General features: G+C 44.0%; 1 protein-coding gene across 7 annotated transcripts in view; it reads right to left on the reverse strand.

Moving 5' to 3' along the window:
• cers3a (ceramide synthase 3a) overlaps positions 1-13,228 on the reverse strand; it is a 65,425-nt gene that overhangs the window by 11,228 nt on the left and 40,969 nt on the right. For all 7 annotated transcript variants that reach the window (XM_052040493.1, XM_052040499.1, XM_052040494.1 and 4 more), the window contains exons 8-10: positions 12,023-12,151; positions 9,664-9,770; positions 5,419-5,572 (exon numbers count right to left, since the gene is read on the reverse strand). In XM_052040493.1, coding sequence (XP_051896453.1) covers positions 5,419-5,572; positions 9,664-9,770; positions 12,023-12,151 — 390 coding nt within the window. The remainder of the gene's footprint in view (positions 1-5,418; positions 5,573-9,663; positions 9,771-12,022; positions 12,152-13,228) is intronic.

Genomic DNA, 13,228 nt, shown 5'->3' on the forward strand with positions numbered 1-13,228 from the left:
TTAGAGAAAGGGAAATCATGTTTGATTAATTCTTTGAAGAGTGATATGCTGTGGATAAAGGGGTACTGGATGTACTATACTTGGACTTCCATATGGCATTTGATAAGGTGTCACCTATCAGGTGACTGTGGAAAATAAAAGCTCACGGTGTAGGGGGTAACATTTCAGTGTAGACACAAGATAGGTTGGCTTATAGGAAACAGAGTGGGCACAAATGGACCTTATACTGGTTGGCAGGATGCAAGAAGTGGTATGCCAAAGAGACCTTTGACTTTTTACAATTCATATAAATGACTTGGATGAAGGCACTGGAAGTGTTGTTGTTAAATAGCAAGTAGGAAAGTAAGTTGTGAGGAATATAGAAAGAGTCTACAAACACAGACAGCTTAAGTGAGTGGACAAGGATCTAGTAATATGGGATATTGTGAAATTGCCCATTTTGACAATAAAAATGAAAACATATTACGTAAGTGATGAGAGATTGCACAGCTCTGAGATGTTGAGGGTTCAAAGTGCATGATTCACAAAGGTCTAATGTCTGGGTACAGCAAGTATTTTGGAAAATTAACAGAATGTCAGGGCTTATTGATGGGGGATTAAATACAAGAGCAGGGAGGTTATGCTTCAGTTATGGTGAGGACATATCTGGACTACTGTGTTTCCTTATTTCAGGAATGAGGTTCATGTGTTCAAACCAACTAAGAAAAGGTTTAATACATTCATGCCTGGGATGGGTTGGTTGCCTCACGAGGAAAGACTGGACAAGCTAGGCTTGTAAAAGAGTGAGAGGCAACTTCAATGATCCCCTCAAGATCCTGAGGGATCTTGACCGGGTGGGTATGGAGAGGATATTTCCTCTTATGGGAAAATGAGGGGTCATTATTTGACATAAGGGTCCATTTGAGGAGGAGAAGAGGCAAAATATTTTCCCTAGTCCTAACTCTTTCAACTCTCTTCCTTAAAGGGCGGCGGAAGTAAAGCCTTTGTTTTTGTTTAAGGCAGAGGGAGATGGATTCTTGATAAACAAGGAGGGTGGAAGGTCAAGGTGATTGGACAAGATGGGGAGTTGACGTTAAGCAGCACAGCGGTGATCTTATTAAGTGATGCAGTGGGTTCAAAGGGCAGAGTGGTCTACCCTGTTCCTATTTTGTATGTGTGAATGAAATCATCAGAAGAATTTACGGAGTTGTAAGATTCTCAGAGTTCACTGTCCAGGGGTCTTGCATTGCTGGAAATAGCACTGTACAATACTGCATTCTACACAAAACCCTGTCTTAAAAGAAAATTAGACATTTCTAGTCCATACTTCCTGACAAGACCAAGAAATAAAAAAAGGAATGAGAATAAAATGTACAGAAGCAATTCCAACCACTGAGTTCATCAACTCCTTACTGGTCCAGACAACTAGATCCACACTAAGAGTTTCTTGCTGCGTTCCTTTGCTCCCCAAGTATAACCATGACGATACGTGTTGAAGTATTCCACTGGCTGAAAATTGCTTTGGGGTTTCTTTGAGGTCAGGAAAGGCAGTAAAAAAAAAAAAAAAAAAAAAAAAAATTCTTTGAATCTGCTGGAGCTATGGATTCCTAATATTTGAAGGGTTTGCAGATGTAATCATATCAGCTTCACTAATCAAACAGCAAATTTCTCAACCTGCTGCAGGTGGAGTTTAGAAATTCAAAAGTTGACCCTGAGTTTTTGCTGACTGTTCACAGGTAAACTTCTTATTGGGTATGTCTATGGTGAGCTGGTGTGACTTTATACCAATTGGCATGTGTGCTATGCAACACACTAGCAAACATCTTCTGACATTGCTTGGGGTGAGTCAGCAACACAGTGGCATAGCTGATAGAGCACCAACTGTGTGTGTGTGTGTGTGTGTGTGTGTGTGTGTGTGTGTGTGTGTGTGTGTGTGTGTGTGTGTGTGTGTGTGTGTGTGTGTGTGTGTGTGTGTACACAGAGTTTGCACATTCTCCCTGTGACCCTGGGAGGCTTCCCCTGGGTACCCTGGTCTCCTCACACATCCACAATACATGAGGGTTGGTAAATTATTTGGCCACTGTAAATTGTCCCTAATGTGTAGGTGAGTGGTAGAATCTGAGGGGAGTTGATGGGAATGTGGAAGAATAGACTTGACGGGCCAAAATGGCTCCTATGTTGTAAAGAATATGGAAACATCCAACACAAGCATGTTTGACGCTAGTGGAACTTCCATGTTTAGTTAAGGCAAAAACATTTAATAACAGAAGTGTACCCTTTAATATGTAGCGTATTATTGGGGCATATACCCAGCAGCACATGGGATACTCCTAACATGTGTTATTGGGGTATTTATCTTGTAGTGGTTTTAGGGAGTATATCCTCCAAGTACAAACCCCATAAATACACAGTTAAAGGCAGAAAGCTTGAAAGGTTCTGAATGAAGAAGGGACTGAACCAGGTACCTCAGCCTTGTTGGTGTAAAAAAAAGAGTTAAAATGTCTGGTTAACATCTACTATTCACTCAGAATTCATTATGGGCTCAGCTACATCCATGGGATAAAATTAACTTTTCCCATTCCGTTTTTCTTAACACATTTAATTTTTGTGTGTTAGATTTGATTCCGTTTTGAATATTATTCTAATATATTTTGTCACTTCTTTTGTCTTTGATGTTTTAGGACACTCCCTGTCTGTCAGATATCCACTGTGCTTGCATTTATGCATGTCCTTCCTATAGCTGAGCAAAAACAATTCCAAGGGATTATGCAACAGTATCCTGAAAACTGCAGGTCCTAAAACCAGTCAGATTATCTCTGGTGAACACTCAGACTGCTGTGACACAGCCTGGATCCCAGACACACAAGAGGTGAGAGAATTCTTGGAAAAGAGTTTGCAAATAGCTCTGCAGGTGCTGATGTACATAGCCATCCTCCTGTTTCTCTGGGCAATATCATATCCATGGCTCCCTGAAAAAGTTTCAATTGGGTATGCAGTACCCGGAGTCAGAAGAGGCAAGTCTGCACCGATTACGGACCTGTGTGATGAATCAACGTGAGGAAGAGAAGGCCATTTGACTTCAGGCTAGCTCCCCTGAATACTTCATGGCCAATCAGTAAACACAGAACGAGCAAATCACAAAAGACACAAGAGGTTCTGCAGAAGCTGGGAATCTGGAGCAACACACAAAATGCTGGAGGAACTCAGCAGGTCAGGCAGCATCTATGGAGGGAAATGAACAGTCTACATTTCAGGCCCTGTTCAAGCAAAGCAGCAACAAAGAGGAGAAATGCCCACACCAGCAAATAGTAGCTGGCCTTTCTGTCCATAATTATCATTCATCAAAGACATCTTCACCTTCCTATTACATGAGGGAGCAGCCTTCCACCAGGTACAGTGAAAGCAAGAAGGGCAAGAAAACTGAGAAGGAAGGCAGCCACAAAGGACAAGCACGAGGGTGAGAGGTTGTTATGAATATTGCTGCGGTGTTTCATTTTGATTCGTTATTTAATGACGTTGTTAATCAGTTCTATCATTGAAGTGCCGAGCATTCGTTGGCTGGTGAGAGTGAAGGGGAAGTCTAACAGTAAATGGATCAGTACATTCTGCAACACCCTCTCTCATGGGACTGATTAAGTTAACTGATTTGAATAATTTTGCAGATGGCACAGACATCGTGGATGATCCCATTAAATGACAGGTGGCCCGTGGCTAAGCCAGCCTTCCACTACCCTTATACAAGTGGTACAGTTTTGTCAGTGGCCCCATGTCCGGCAGGTAAGATGTACATTTAACAGCCGCTTCCCTCATACCAGAGGGACACCCTTCCCTTTGGCCCTGAACTGTTGCTGACAAACTAATTGGAAAGTCAGATAGAGGGACTTGATGGATGAAGCCCAAGTCAATGCTGAACCTTCATCTATCATTCCAACACTTGATCTGACCTACTGAATAAGTAGTTTCCCAAAAGGCGAGGCCCTACCATAGTGAAACCCTTCCCACCTGCAGATCTGTATCAATTCATACAAACCACCAGATGAATGTGCATGACGCCTCTAGTCTGGGGTGAGATGGTGGATTGTAATGGGCCCCCTGCTGGACTGAGCCTCCCGAAAGTCTCTGCCATTATCTGGGGAACCTCAAACTTCAGGGTGTGATCCATATGAGCAAGATCATCTGTAAAGATGGATGAGGTTTCCAAGTTCACCAGTGACCCCATTTCTGACCTGTTGCATTGCATTTGCCCAATGGTTCTGGCACGGGCTTTGTCTCGCACTGCTGTGTAGTGCCAAGTATTACAAATGGTGGCAGTATTACAAATGGTGGTCCACAAGTTTCTGAACAGCACAAAGTATATCAGCGCAATGTCCCATTGGAACCCAACAATAACTGAGGCTGCACAGGATTGGGTACAAGTGTAAGGTCACCATTGACTTGGAAAACTTTGGTCCCACCCCCAGAGACAATGCTCCTCGTCAATATGCGAGTGGCTTTTTATCTCACTGCTTCACCAAATGCAGTGCTGTTAGAACGTGGTTCTTCTGGGACTCTGGCACTGACTAATGACTGATTTGAATTGGAATAATGTGTGCCAGTTACTCCCAGCAATGCTCTAAACAAATGCACACAACGACTGACACATGGCATGCATGTTCTGTGATAAAAGGCTGAAATCTGTAAGTGTGCAAGGAAGTCAACTAGAAGAAAACTGGAAATAACTTAAGTTGTACTGGAAATAACTTAAGTTAATCTGTATATTAGTCAGCATTAATGTGTCCAAGTGCATTGGGTTGTGTTTGTGTGCCAGTGAGAAAGATTGTGTGCGCACGCGCGTGCAACAAGGCAGTGTGCACATAAAAGAGGGTGTGTGCACGTCTGTGTGTGTAAAGCATTTGTGGGTGATATACAGTGGATTCCATACATTATTACATAGAACGTAGAACAGTACACCACAGGAAGAGGCCACTTGGCTCATCATGTTTGTGCCAAACACAACTGCAAATTAAGCTAAATCCCTTCTGCCTGCACATGATCCATATCCCTGCAGATCCATACGCCTCTCTAAACACCACTATCGTACCTGCTTCCACCACTACCCCTGATAGCCTGTCCTAGGAACCTACCACTGTGTAAAAACAAAACTTGCCCCTCACATTTCCTTTAAACTTTCCCCTCTCATGTTAAGTGAATGTCCTTCAGTATTTCACATTTCTACCTTGGGGAGAAAGATTCTGACCGTCAACCCTAACTGCACCTCTCATAATTTTATAAACCTCTATCAGGTCTCCCCTCAGCCTCCAATGCTCCGGAGAAAACAACCCAAGTTTGCCTAAACTCTCATTATAGCTACTTCTCCCTAATCCAGTCAGCATCCTGGTGAACCTCTTCTATACCCATTGCAAAGCCTCCACATCCTAAAGGTGATACAAAACAACTTACCTTGCTATAGAGAAACTTTGCGAGCATCCGCAGGATGAGGTACGCCCAGAAAATGTGAAGTATCTGAAGGATAACGAGCATGACGTTGAAAAAATAATATCCAAAGAATGGAGGGTAGTGGTGAACTGGATAGACCCAGGTACAGTGGATGATCCTGTCAACAATAACAATGGGTTAGGCTAAAACAAAAACAGAAAATGCTGAAAATACTCAGCAGGCCAGGCCGCATCTGTGGGAAGAGAAACAGAGTCAACGTTTCAGTTCGAAGACACGTCGTCACAACTGAATAGGAGACAAAAGCTTTTAAAGTTGCAGGAAGGGTGGGGAAGGGAGATGTCCCTGATAGGGTAAACCTGGGATGACAATAGGAATAAGCTCTGCTCCATGAGTGAACGGGAGCAGTTAGAGAGCGAGAACATGGACAAAAGGACGTAGGAGTGTGAAATATAGAGCAGGAGGACAGGCCCGGCAGGTCAGGCTCCGAACATCCTCCACTCCCAGGGAGAATAAGAAGAGGTAAAAGCAAACAAGTCAAGCTGAGCTAAAATTACAGATTGATACGAGAAATCAAGTTACCTGAATTTGTAGAATTCAATATTGAGTCTAGAAGGCTGCAATGTGCCCAGACAGAAGATGAGGTGCTGTCCCTTAAGCTTGATAGGTCAGAGTAGGACTGGGGTGGGGAATTAAAGTAACAGGCAACGGGGAGCTTAGGGCTGCCCCTGTGGGCTGCACTCAGGTACTATGTAAAGCGATCACCCAACCCTGTGTTTGGTTCCTTCAATGTAGTGAAGACCACATTGTGAAATCAACAGTGGGAAATTGTCTCATCAATTTAATTGAGCTTGTTTTTATATAAAAAAAAGTGATGAAGTTGATTGATGAGGGCAGGGCAGTAGACATTGTCTACATGGACTTTAACAAGGCTTTTGACAAGGTCCTGCAAGGTAGATTGGTCTAGAAGGTGAGACCACATGGGATCCAGGGTGAGGTAGCCAATTGGATACAAAATTGGCTTGGTGGAAGGAGGCAGAGGGTGGTAGTGGAGGGGTGTGTTTCCAGATTGGAGGCCTCTAACTAGTGATGTGTCGCAGGGATCGGTACTGGGTCCCCTGATGTTTGCCATATATATTGACAACTTGGATGAGAACATAGGTGGCATAACGAGTAAGTTTGTGGAAGACAACAAAGTTCGTGGTGTAGCAGACAGTGAAGAACATTGTCTAAGGTTACTACAGGATCTAGATCAACTAGCAAAATAGGCAAAGGAATAGCAGATAGAATTTAACTCAGCCAAGTGCGAAGCGATGCTTTTTGGGAACAGAACTCGCACAGTAAACAACAGGGCCCTAGGGAGTGTTGTAGAACAAAGAGACCCAGGGGTACGAGTACATAGTTCCCTGAAAGTGGCACCACAGGGAGAGGAAGTAGCGAAAAAGATACACTTGCTTTCATCAGACCTTCGTTGCGTACAAGAATTGAGAGGTCATGTCACAGCTACATAGGAGGTTAGCGATACCGCATCTGGATTATTGAGTGCAGTTCTGGTCGCCATACTATAGGAAGGATGTGTTTAGCTTGAGAGGGGGCAGAGAAGATGCACAAGGATGTCGCCAGAACTGGAGGGCTTGAGTTATAAGGAGAGGTTGGATAAGCTGGGACTGTTTTCCCTGGAGCAGAGGCGGTTGAGGGCTGACCTCAGAGGTTTACAAAAATCATGAGGGGCATAGATAATGTGGATGGTCACAATCTTTCTCCCAGGTTAGGAGAGTCTAAAACTAGAGGGCATAGGTTTATGGTGAGAGGGGGAAGATTTAAAGGGGACCTGAGGGGCAGGTTTTTCCACACAGAGGGTGGTGGGTGTGTGGAACGAGCTACCAGAGGAAGCGGTAGAGGCAGGTACAATTATAACGTTTAAAAGGCATTTGGACAGGTTCACAAATAGAGAAGGTTGAGAGCAATAAGGCCAAATGCAGGCAAATAGGAATGATGCAAGAAGGCACCTTGGTTGACATGGATGAGTTGGGCCTGTTTCAGTGCTGTATAACTTTATGAACACCGAATGCTGTACACTAGATGGGAAGACGTGCAAGCGAATAGTTTTTTCACCTAGAAAGACCGTTTGGGTCCCTGGATGGTGAGAAGGGAAGAGGTGAAAGGTCAAGTGTTGCATCACCAGTGGGTGCAAGGGAAAGTGTCGTAAGAAGTGGGGTGGTTGGTGGGATCAGAAGGACAGACCAGGGAGTCACAGAGGGAATGGTCCTTGTGAAATGTCGAAGAGGGAGAGGAAGGGAAGACGTGCCTGGCGATGAAATCTCTTTGACGGTAGGTTGCGGAGAACAATCTGTCGAACGTGGAGGCTGGTGGGCAGGTTAAGCATCCAGGAAAGGATTCCAATAATTCTGGGCATTCCTCAGATGTGCCCAGAGGCAATTAAAGCTCGGACAGATCACTCTCTGGTATCAAATGTCTGAGCACTTCTTGTAAACTATCGCAATCCAAATAGTTCTGGCCACTTTTTATTTTAAGTAAGTTGGGGAGAGAGAAATCAAGAGGCCTATTCAAAATGAGCAGTGGAAATCAGAAGTCCACTAAAGTTCCCAGCACCCTCCTGCTACGGATCACCTCAGAGATCTGTACGAGTTTGCAGGGTCCTGGTAGTGAAAACTAGCATGGGTGACATGGGAGGAGACAGAGAGGCGGGCATTGGACAGAGGGACGGGAAATGTAATTATACAGATAGGGTCTGATGATGTTTAGACGCGATCTGTTCACCCCATCAGACAGGAAGCGGATTCACTACTTGACCAGCCCTGTCGGGAGAGTTACCCTGGGCCAAACCCCCTCAGCTTCACCCATCGCCCCCATCTCTGTGCGCAACCTGGTGTAATGTCCCACTCATAATCTCCGTGTCCTGAGTGTAGTATCTTCGGATTGATAGTGCGATTAAGTACAATATATTAATGGAAATTAACAAACATAGCCCTCCGTTCAGCCCTCTGTATCCATCTAGCCAAAGAGGAGCCTCATCTCACCTCCCACAACCGAGTCTGCAGCCCCGCACCCAACTACTGTTTAAATGTGATGAGGGTTTCTTCCTCAACCACCCTTCTGGGCAGCAAATTCCAGCCCCAGACCACACTCTGGGTGAAATCACTTTCCTTGTCCTTCTACCAATTAATTTAAATCTCTGCCCTCTGATTTTTGACCTTTCTGCTAAGGGAAATAACTCCTTTCTATTTACTCTATCTAAGGCCCTCATAATTTTATACCCTTCAATTAAGCCTCCCCCTCAGCTTTCTCGATTCCAAAGAGAACAACCCTGGCCTATGCAAACTTTTCTCCTGGATAAAATATTCCAGCCCAGAGGCAATCAAGTGTACTCAAGCTGCACTCTAACTATTGTGTACAGTTCTAGCACCTCCTCATCGCTGTTCCATTCCTTGCCTCAATTCATAAATCAAATAATGTGCCTTTTTTAACCACCTTATTGACCTGTCCTTCTACCTTTAAGGACCTGTGGATATATATTCCCCTCTGCTCATTCACACCTCTCAATAAAATCCATTTATGCCACATTCCCTTGGTGGGCTGATGCCCCCAAATACAGTACCTCCCACTTCCCTGGATTAAATTCTCTGCCCCACTAACTAGGCCATCTGTATTTTCTTGCAGTCATAAGTTTTTCCACGGACAGCTCCACTGGTAATTTTGTACCAAGCGTAAATATCTCTCTTGATCACCTGGATTTAAGTCCTTATCACTAACATATGTTTCAAAAAGCCAGTGGAACCCTGCTGGTAACAGAACATATATCAACCATTATTTCTTGTTGCCTGAGCCAATTTTGGAGAATTCACCACTCTCCTTTGTATCTCATGGGCTGTTACTTTTTTTTGATCAGCCTTCCTTTTCCAAAAGCCATCAGACACACTTCCCTTATCAACCCTTTCGGTTGCCTCTTCAAAAATTCATTTGTCAGTCAGACGCGACTTTCCCTCAACAAACCCATGCTGACTGTTCCTGAGTAATCTGTGCCTTTCTCGATGAAGGGTTATAATGTCTCTTAAAATTGATTCCAATACTTTGCCTGCTTCCAACCTTCAACTGTTCTTTAAAGTGAAGTTATTAATAATGAGTGGTCTCAGTGCATTAGAGCAAGGAAGCATCAGAAATATTCATCACCTTAAAACCACTTCCTTACGAGTGATGAAATACTGGAGCTCTTCTGCATAGTTTACTCACCAGAAAGGGAAGATGACAAGCCTGGTAATTATAAAAACAGCAGCGAACACAACGAAGAGGGAGTTACAGATGGATTTCCACCCGGCATAATTGAGCATCTTGGCGAACTGTAACAAAGGAGGGTATGAAGACCACAATACAAACCCCCTTGGAACAAAACGTCCAAACATTCACATTTCATTGAACACAGAATAAAACGATAATAAGTTTTTTGTTGAAAACTACCTCTTTTCAGTGGGTACATTCACCTTCACCTTCTATTCTAAAGGGTAGTGGATGTCTTTAAAGATGTTCACCTACTTCATGGGAACCTTTCCCCTGCCCTTTACACTCCAACATACAGCCTGCTGCTCTGTACAAATGAACTATCATCACTCTACATTGTAACCAGATTCACACTCACTGTACATTCTAAAATTCACACTGCCAACCTGTACACTCTAACTGCATCCCTGCTAACTGTACTGTTGGCCTGTACTCAAACCATACAGCCCCTGGTTTGTAAATGCAAACCGTACACCCTCTGGTTTGTATATTCAAACCATACACACCCCAGTTTATACACCAAATCACCCACTGGCCTGTCTCACCATCTCCCCTCTCCACCTTATACTGGCTATCTCTGCTCTCCACTCAGTCCTGATGCAGAGTCTCGACTCGAAATGTCAACAATTCCCTTCCCTCCCAACAAATGATGCTCAACCTGTTAAGTTCCTCCAGCAGATTGTTAGTTGCTCCAGATTCTAGCATCTGCAGTCCCATGTGGCTCTCTAGTTTATACACTCTTTTCTTAAAAAGAAACTTGTATATTCTAATCATACATCCCTGACCTGGATGGTCCAATACCACTCAGCCAGTACTTATTAACCTTACATCTTCCAGCCTGTACACTCCAAACTCACATCCTTTAACATGTACACTCCCTGGTCCATACATTCCAGCCCCACACCACAGTAAACAACTTGTATATCCCCTGGCCTGTACACTCCAAACATACTAGTCTGTGCATTCCAAGCATACATCCCAGAACTGTAAACACAGAAAATGGAAGTAAAACACTTGGCCCTTCAGATCTGTTCCACCACTCAATATCATGACTGATCCTCCAAATTCAGTCCCCCGTTCCTGCCTTCACCTCTGCATCCCCTTGCCTATACACTCCAACTATACATACCATAGCTTCTACACTCTAAATGTACGTGCACTGACCTATACAGTCCAAACATAAATGTCCGAGGTGTACACGCCAACTTAACACACCCATACATCCTCTATCTTGATGTACTGGAAGCTGAACCAAGGGGATTGGATGTTCTAAACATGGGATTTCAATTCTATTTCTGTCTTCATGCCATGTTGCCTGCTCCACCACCCATGACTGTAGAGATCGTTGAAGAACATCCAAGCCAAAACCTTTCGTGGTAAAGGTAGTAAATGTAAAAGGGGACGAATGGCCTCGCTCTGCGATTATTTCATTTTAGTCGCATCTAACTGCGAATAACTGATTTCAATTTTTCCCCTTCATGAGGCTTGGGAAAAGTTGAGAGATGTCATGTAACAAAAATCTGTTGGCAAGACAATGGGATCACAGATATGGGCAGAGAATTATAAAACAGTTTGGTATACAGACACACTCACTGCATTACACTTCATCCATGATCAGATACCTATGTGGCCTGTAGTCCTGTTTGATTAGCATGGCCTCAAACCAACAAGGGAAAAGCATCAGAGAGCACGGATCCAGATTAATAAAGAGTTCCCATTGGGTGCACACAGAAGACACAAGAGACTGCAGATGCTGGAATCTGGAGCAACACACAATCTGCTGGAGGAACTCAGTGGGACAGGCAGCATCTGTGGGAGGAAAGTCCTGATGCAGGGTTTTGACCCAAAACACAGACAATTCCTTTTCTCCTGCAGATGCTGCTCGACCCGCAGAATTCTTCCTGGAGATTGTTTGTCGTTCCCATTGTTTGGGTGCTTGGTGATTAACAGCAAAGTAAAGAGGATAATATCAGCTTCAGTTACATTCAAATTCTCCCCCAAGAGGCCGTTGAGACTGGAACTGATCAAAAATCTGAAAACTTCAGATGGCCAGAAATTTATTAGGTTTCAGAGGTGGTTATTCATAGTGACAACTCAGATCCAAACTTCTCACACAGAACCCTTAGGGCTGACACTGGTTGTGGGTGAAAATAGCAGCAGACTACAACAAATCAGCAGCTCATTTTCTGCTGGTCCAGTTTAATATACCATAGCTAACATAGGTAAGTAAATCAGAGGCAAATAAATCAGAGGTAAATAGGAGATTCCACCTCCAATGACATGAGTGTCCAATAGCTCTGACTAACACACCTACCTCCAACAGGATGTCAGACGAGTCGTGCACCACCATCACGAGGGTCCCCACACGGATGTAGTTTGCACACCAGGAGAAACTCAGCAGGATGATTGTTGCCAAATGATGAATTATTTGTTCCTTAAAATCCTGGTAAATTAAGAGGTATTTAGTTTGAATAAGAATCTTTAATGTCTGGGAGATAACTTCAGAACAGAACCTGAGGACATAATTATGTCAGCCCCATCAAACATCCCGCCTACGAGGATTATATCAACTTCAGTCACATCCAAATTCTCCCCTAAGAGGCCATTGAGGCTGGAACTGATCAAAAATCCGAAAACTTCAGATGGTCAGAAATTTATTAGGTTGGAGTATGGAATTTATGAGACCAAGGTGAGTAAATGAAATCAGAATATGGGTCATTGATGGAACCATAGAAGATAATAAGAGGCATAGATCGAGTGGAGAGTCAGAGACTTTTTCCCCCAGAGTGAAAATGGCTAACACGAGAGGGCATAATTTTAAGGCGACTGGAGGAAGGTACAAGGGGGATGTCAGAGGCAATTATTTTTTTTATTTTTTTTACACACAGAGAGTGGTGGGTGCATGGAACGCACTGCTGGCAGAGGTTGTGGGGGCAGATACATTAGGGATATTTAAGAGACTCTTAGATAGACATATGAATGATAGAAAAATGGAGGGCTATGTGGGAGGGAAGGGTTAGATAGATCTTAGAGCAGGATAAAATGTCGCCACAACATCGTGGGCCGAAGGGCCTGTACTGTGCTGTAATGTAATGTTCTATGTTCTAGACTCACACAGGACTGAAATAGGCTCTTCAGCCCTCTGAGTCCATGCTATCAAGCATCCATTTACACTATCCAACACTAAACCCAATTTTTTTTTATTCTCCCCACATTCCCATCAATTGCCCCTCAGATTCTACCACTCACCTACACATTAGGAGCAATTCATAGTGGTCAATTAACCTACCAACCCGCACACATTCGGGACGTGGAGGAAACTGGAGCATTGGGGGAAACCCATGTGGTCACAGGGAGAATGTGCAAACTCCATGCAGACAGCACCGGAGGTCAGGATTGAACCTGGGTCACTGGAACTGAGAGGCAGCGGCTCTGCTGGCTGTGCCACCTCATGAGTTAACGGTGGCACCAGTTCAGGGAGCTAGTGACCTGAACCACTGGCAGCTCCCTGGGTAGATGC

This window comes from Pristis pectinata, chromosome 28 (genome assembly GCF_009764475.1).
Source record: "Pristis pectinata isolate sPriPec2 chromosome 28, sPriPec2.1.pri, whole genome shotgun sequence".
Classification (NCBI taxonomy): domain Eukaryota; kingdom Metazoa; phylum Chordata; class Chondrichthyes; order Rhinopristiformes; family Pristidae; genus Pristis; species Pristis pectinata.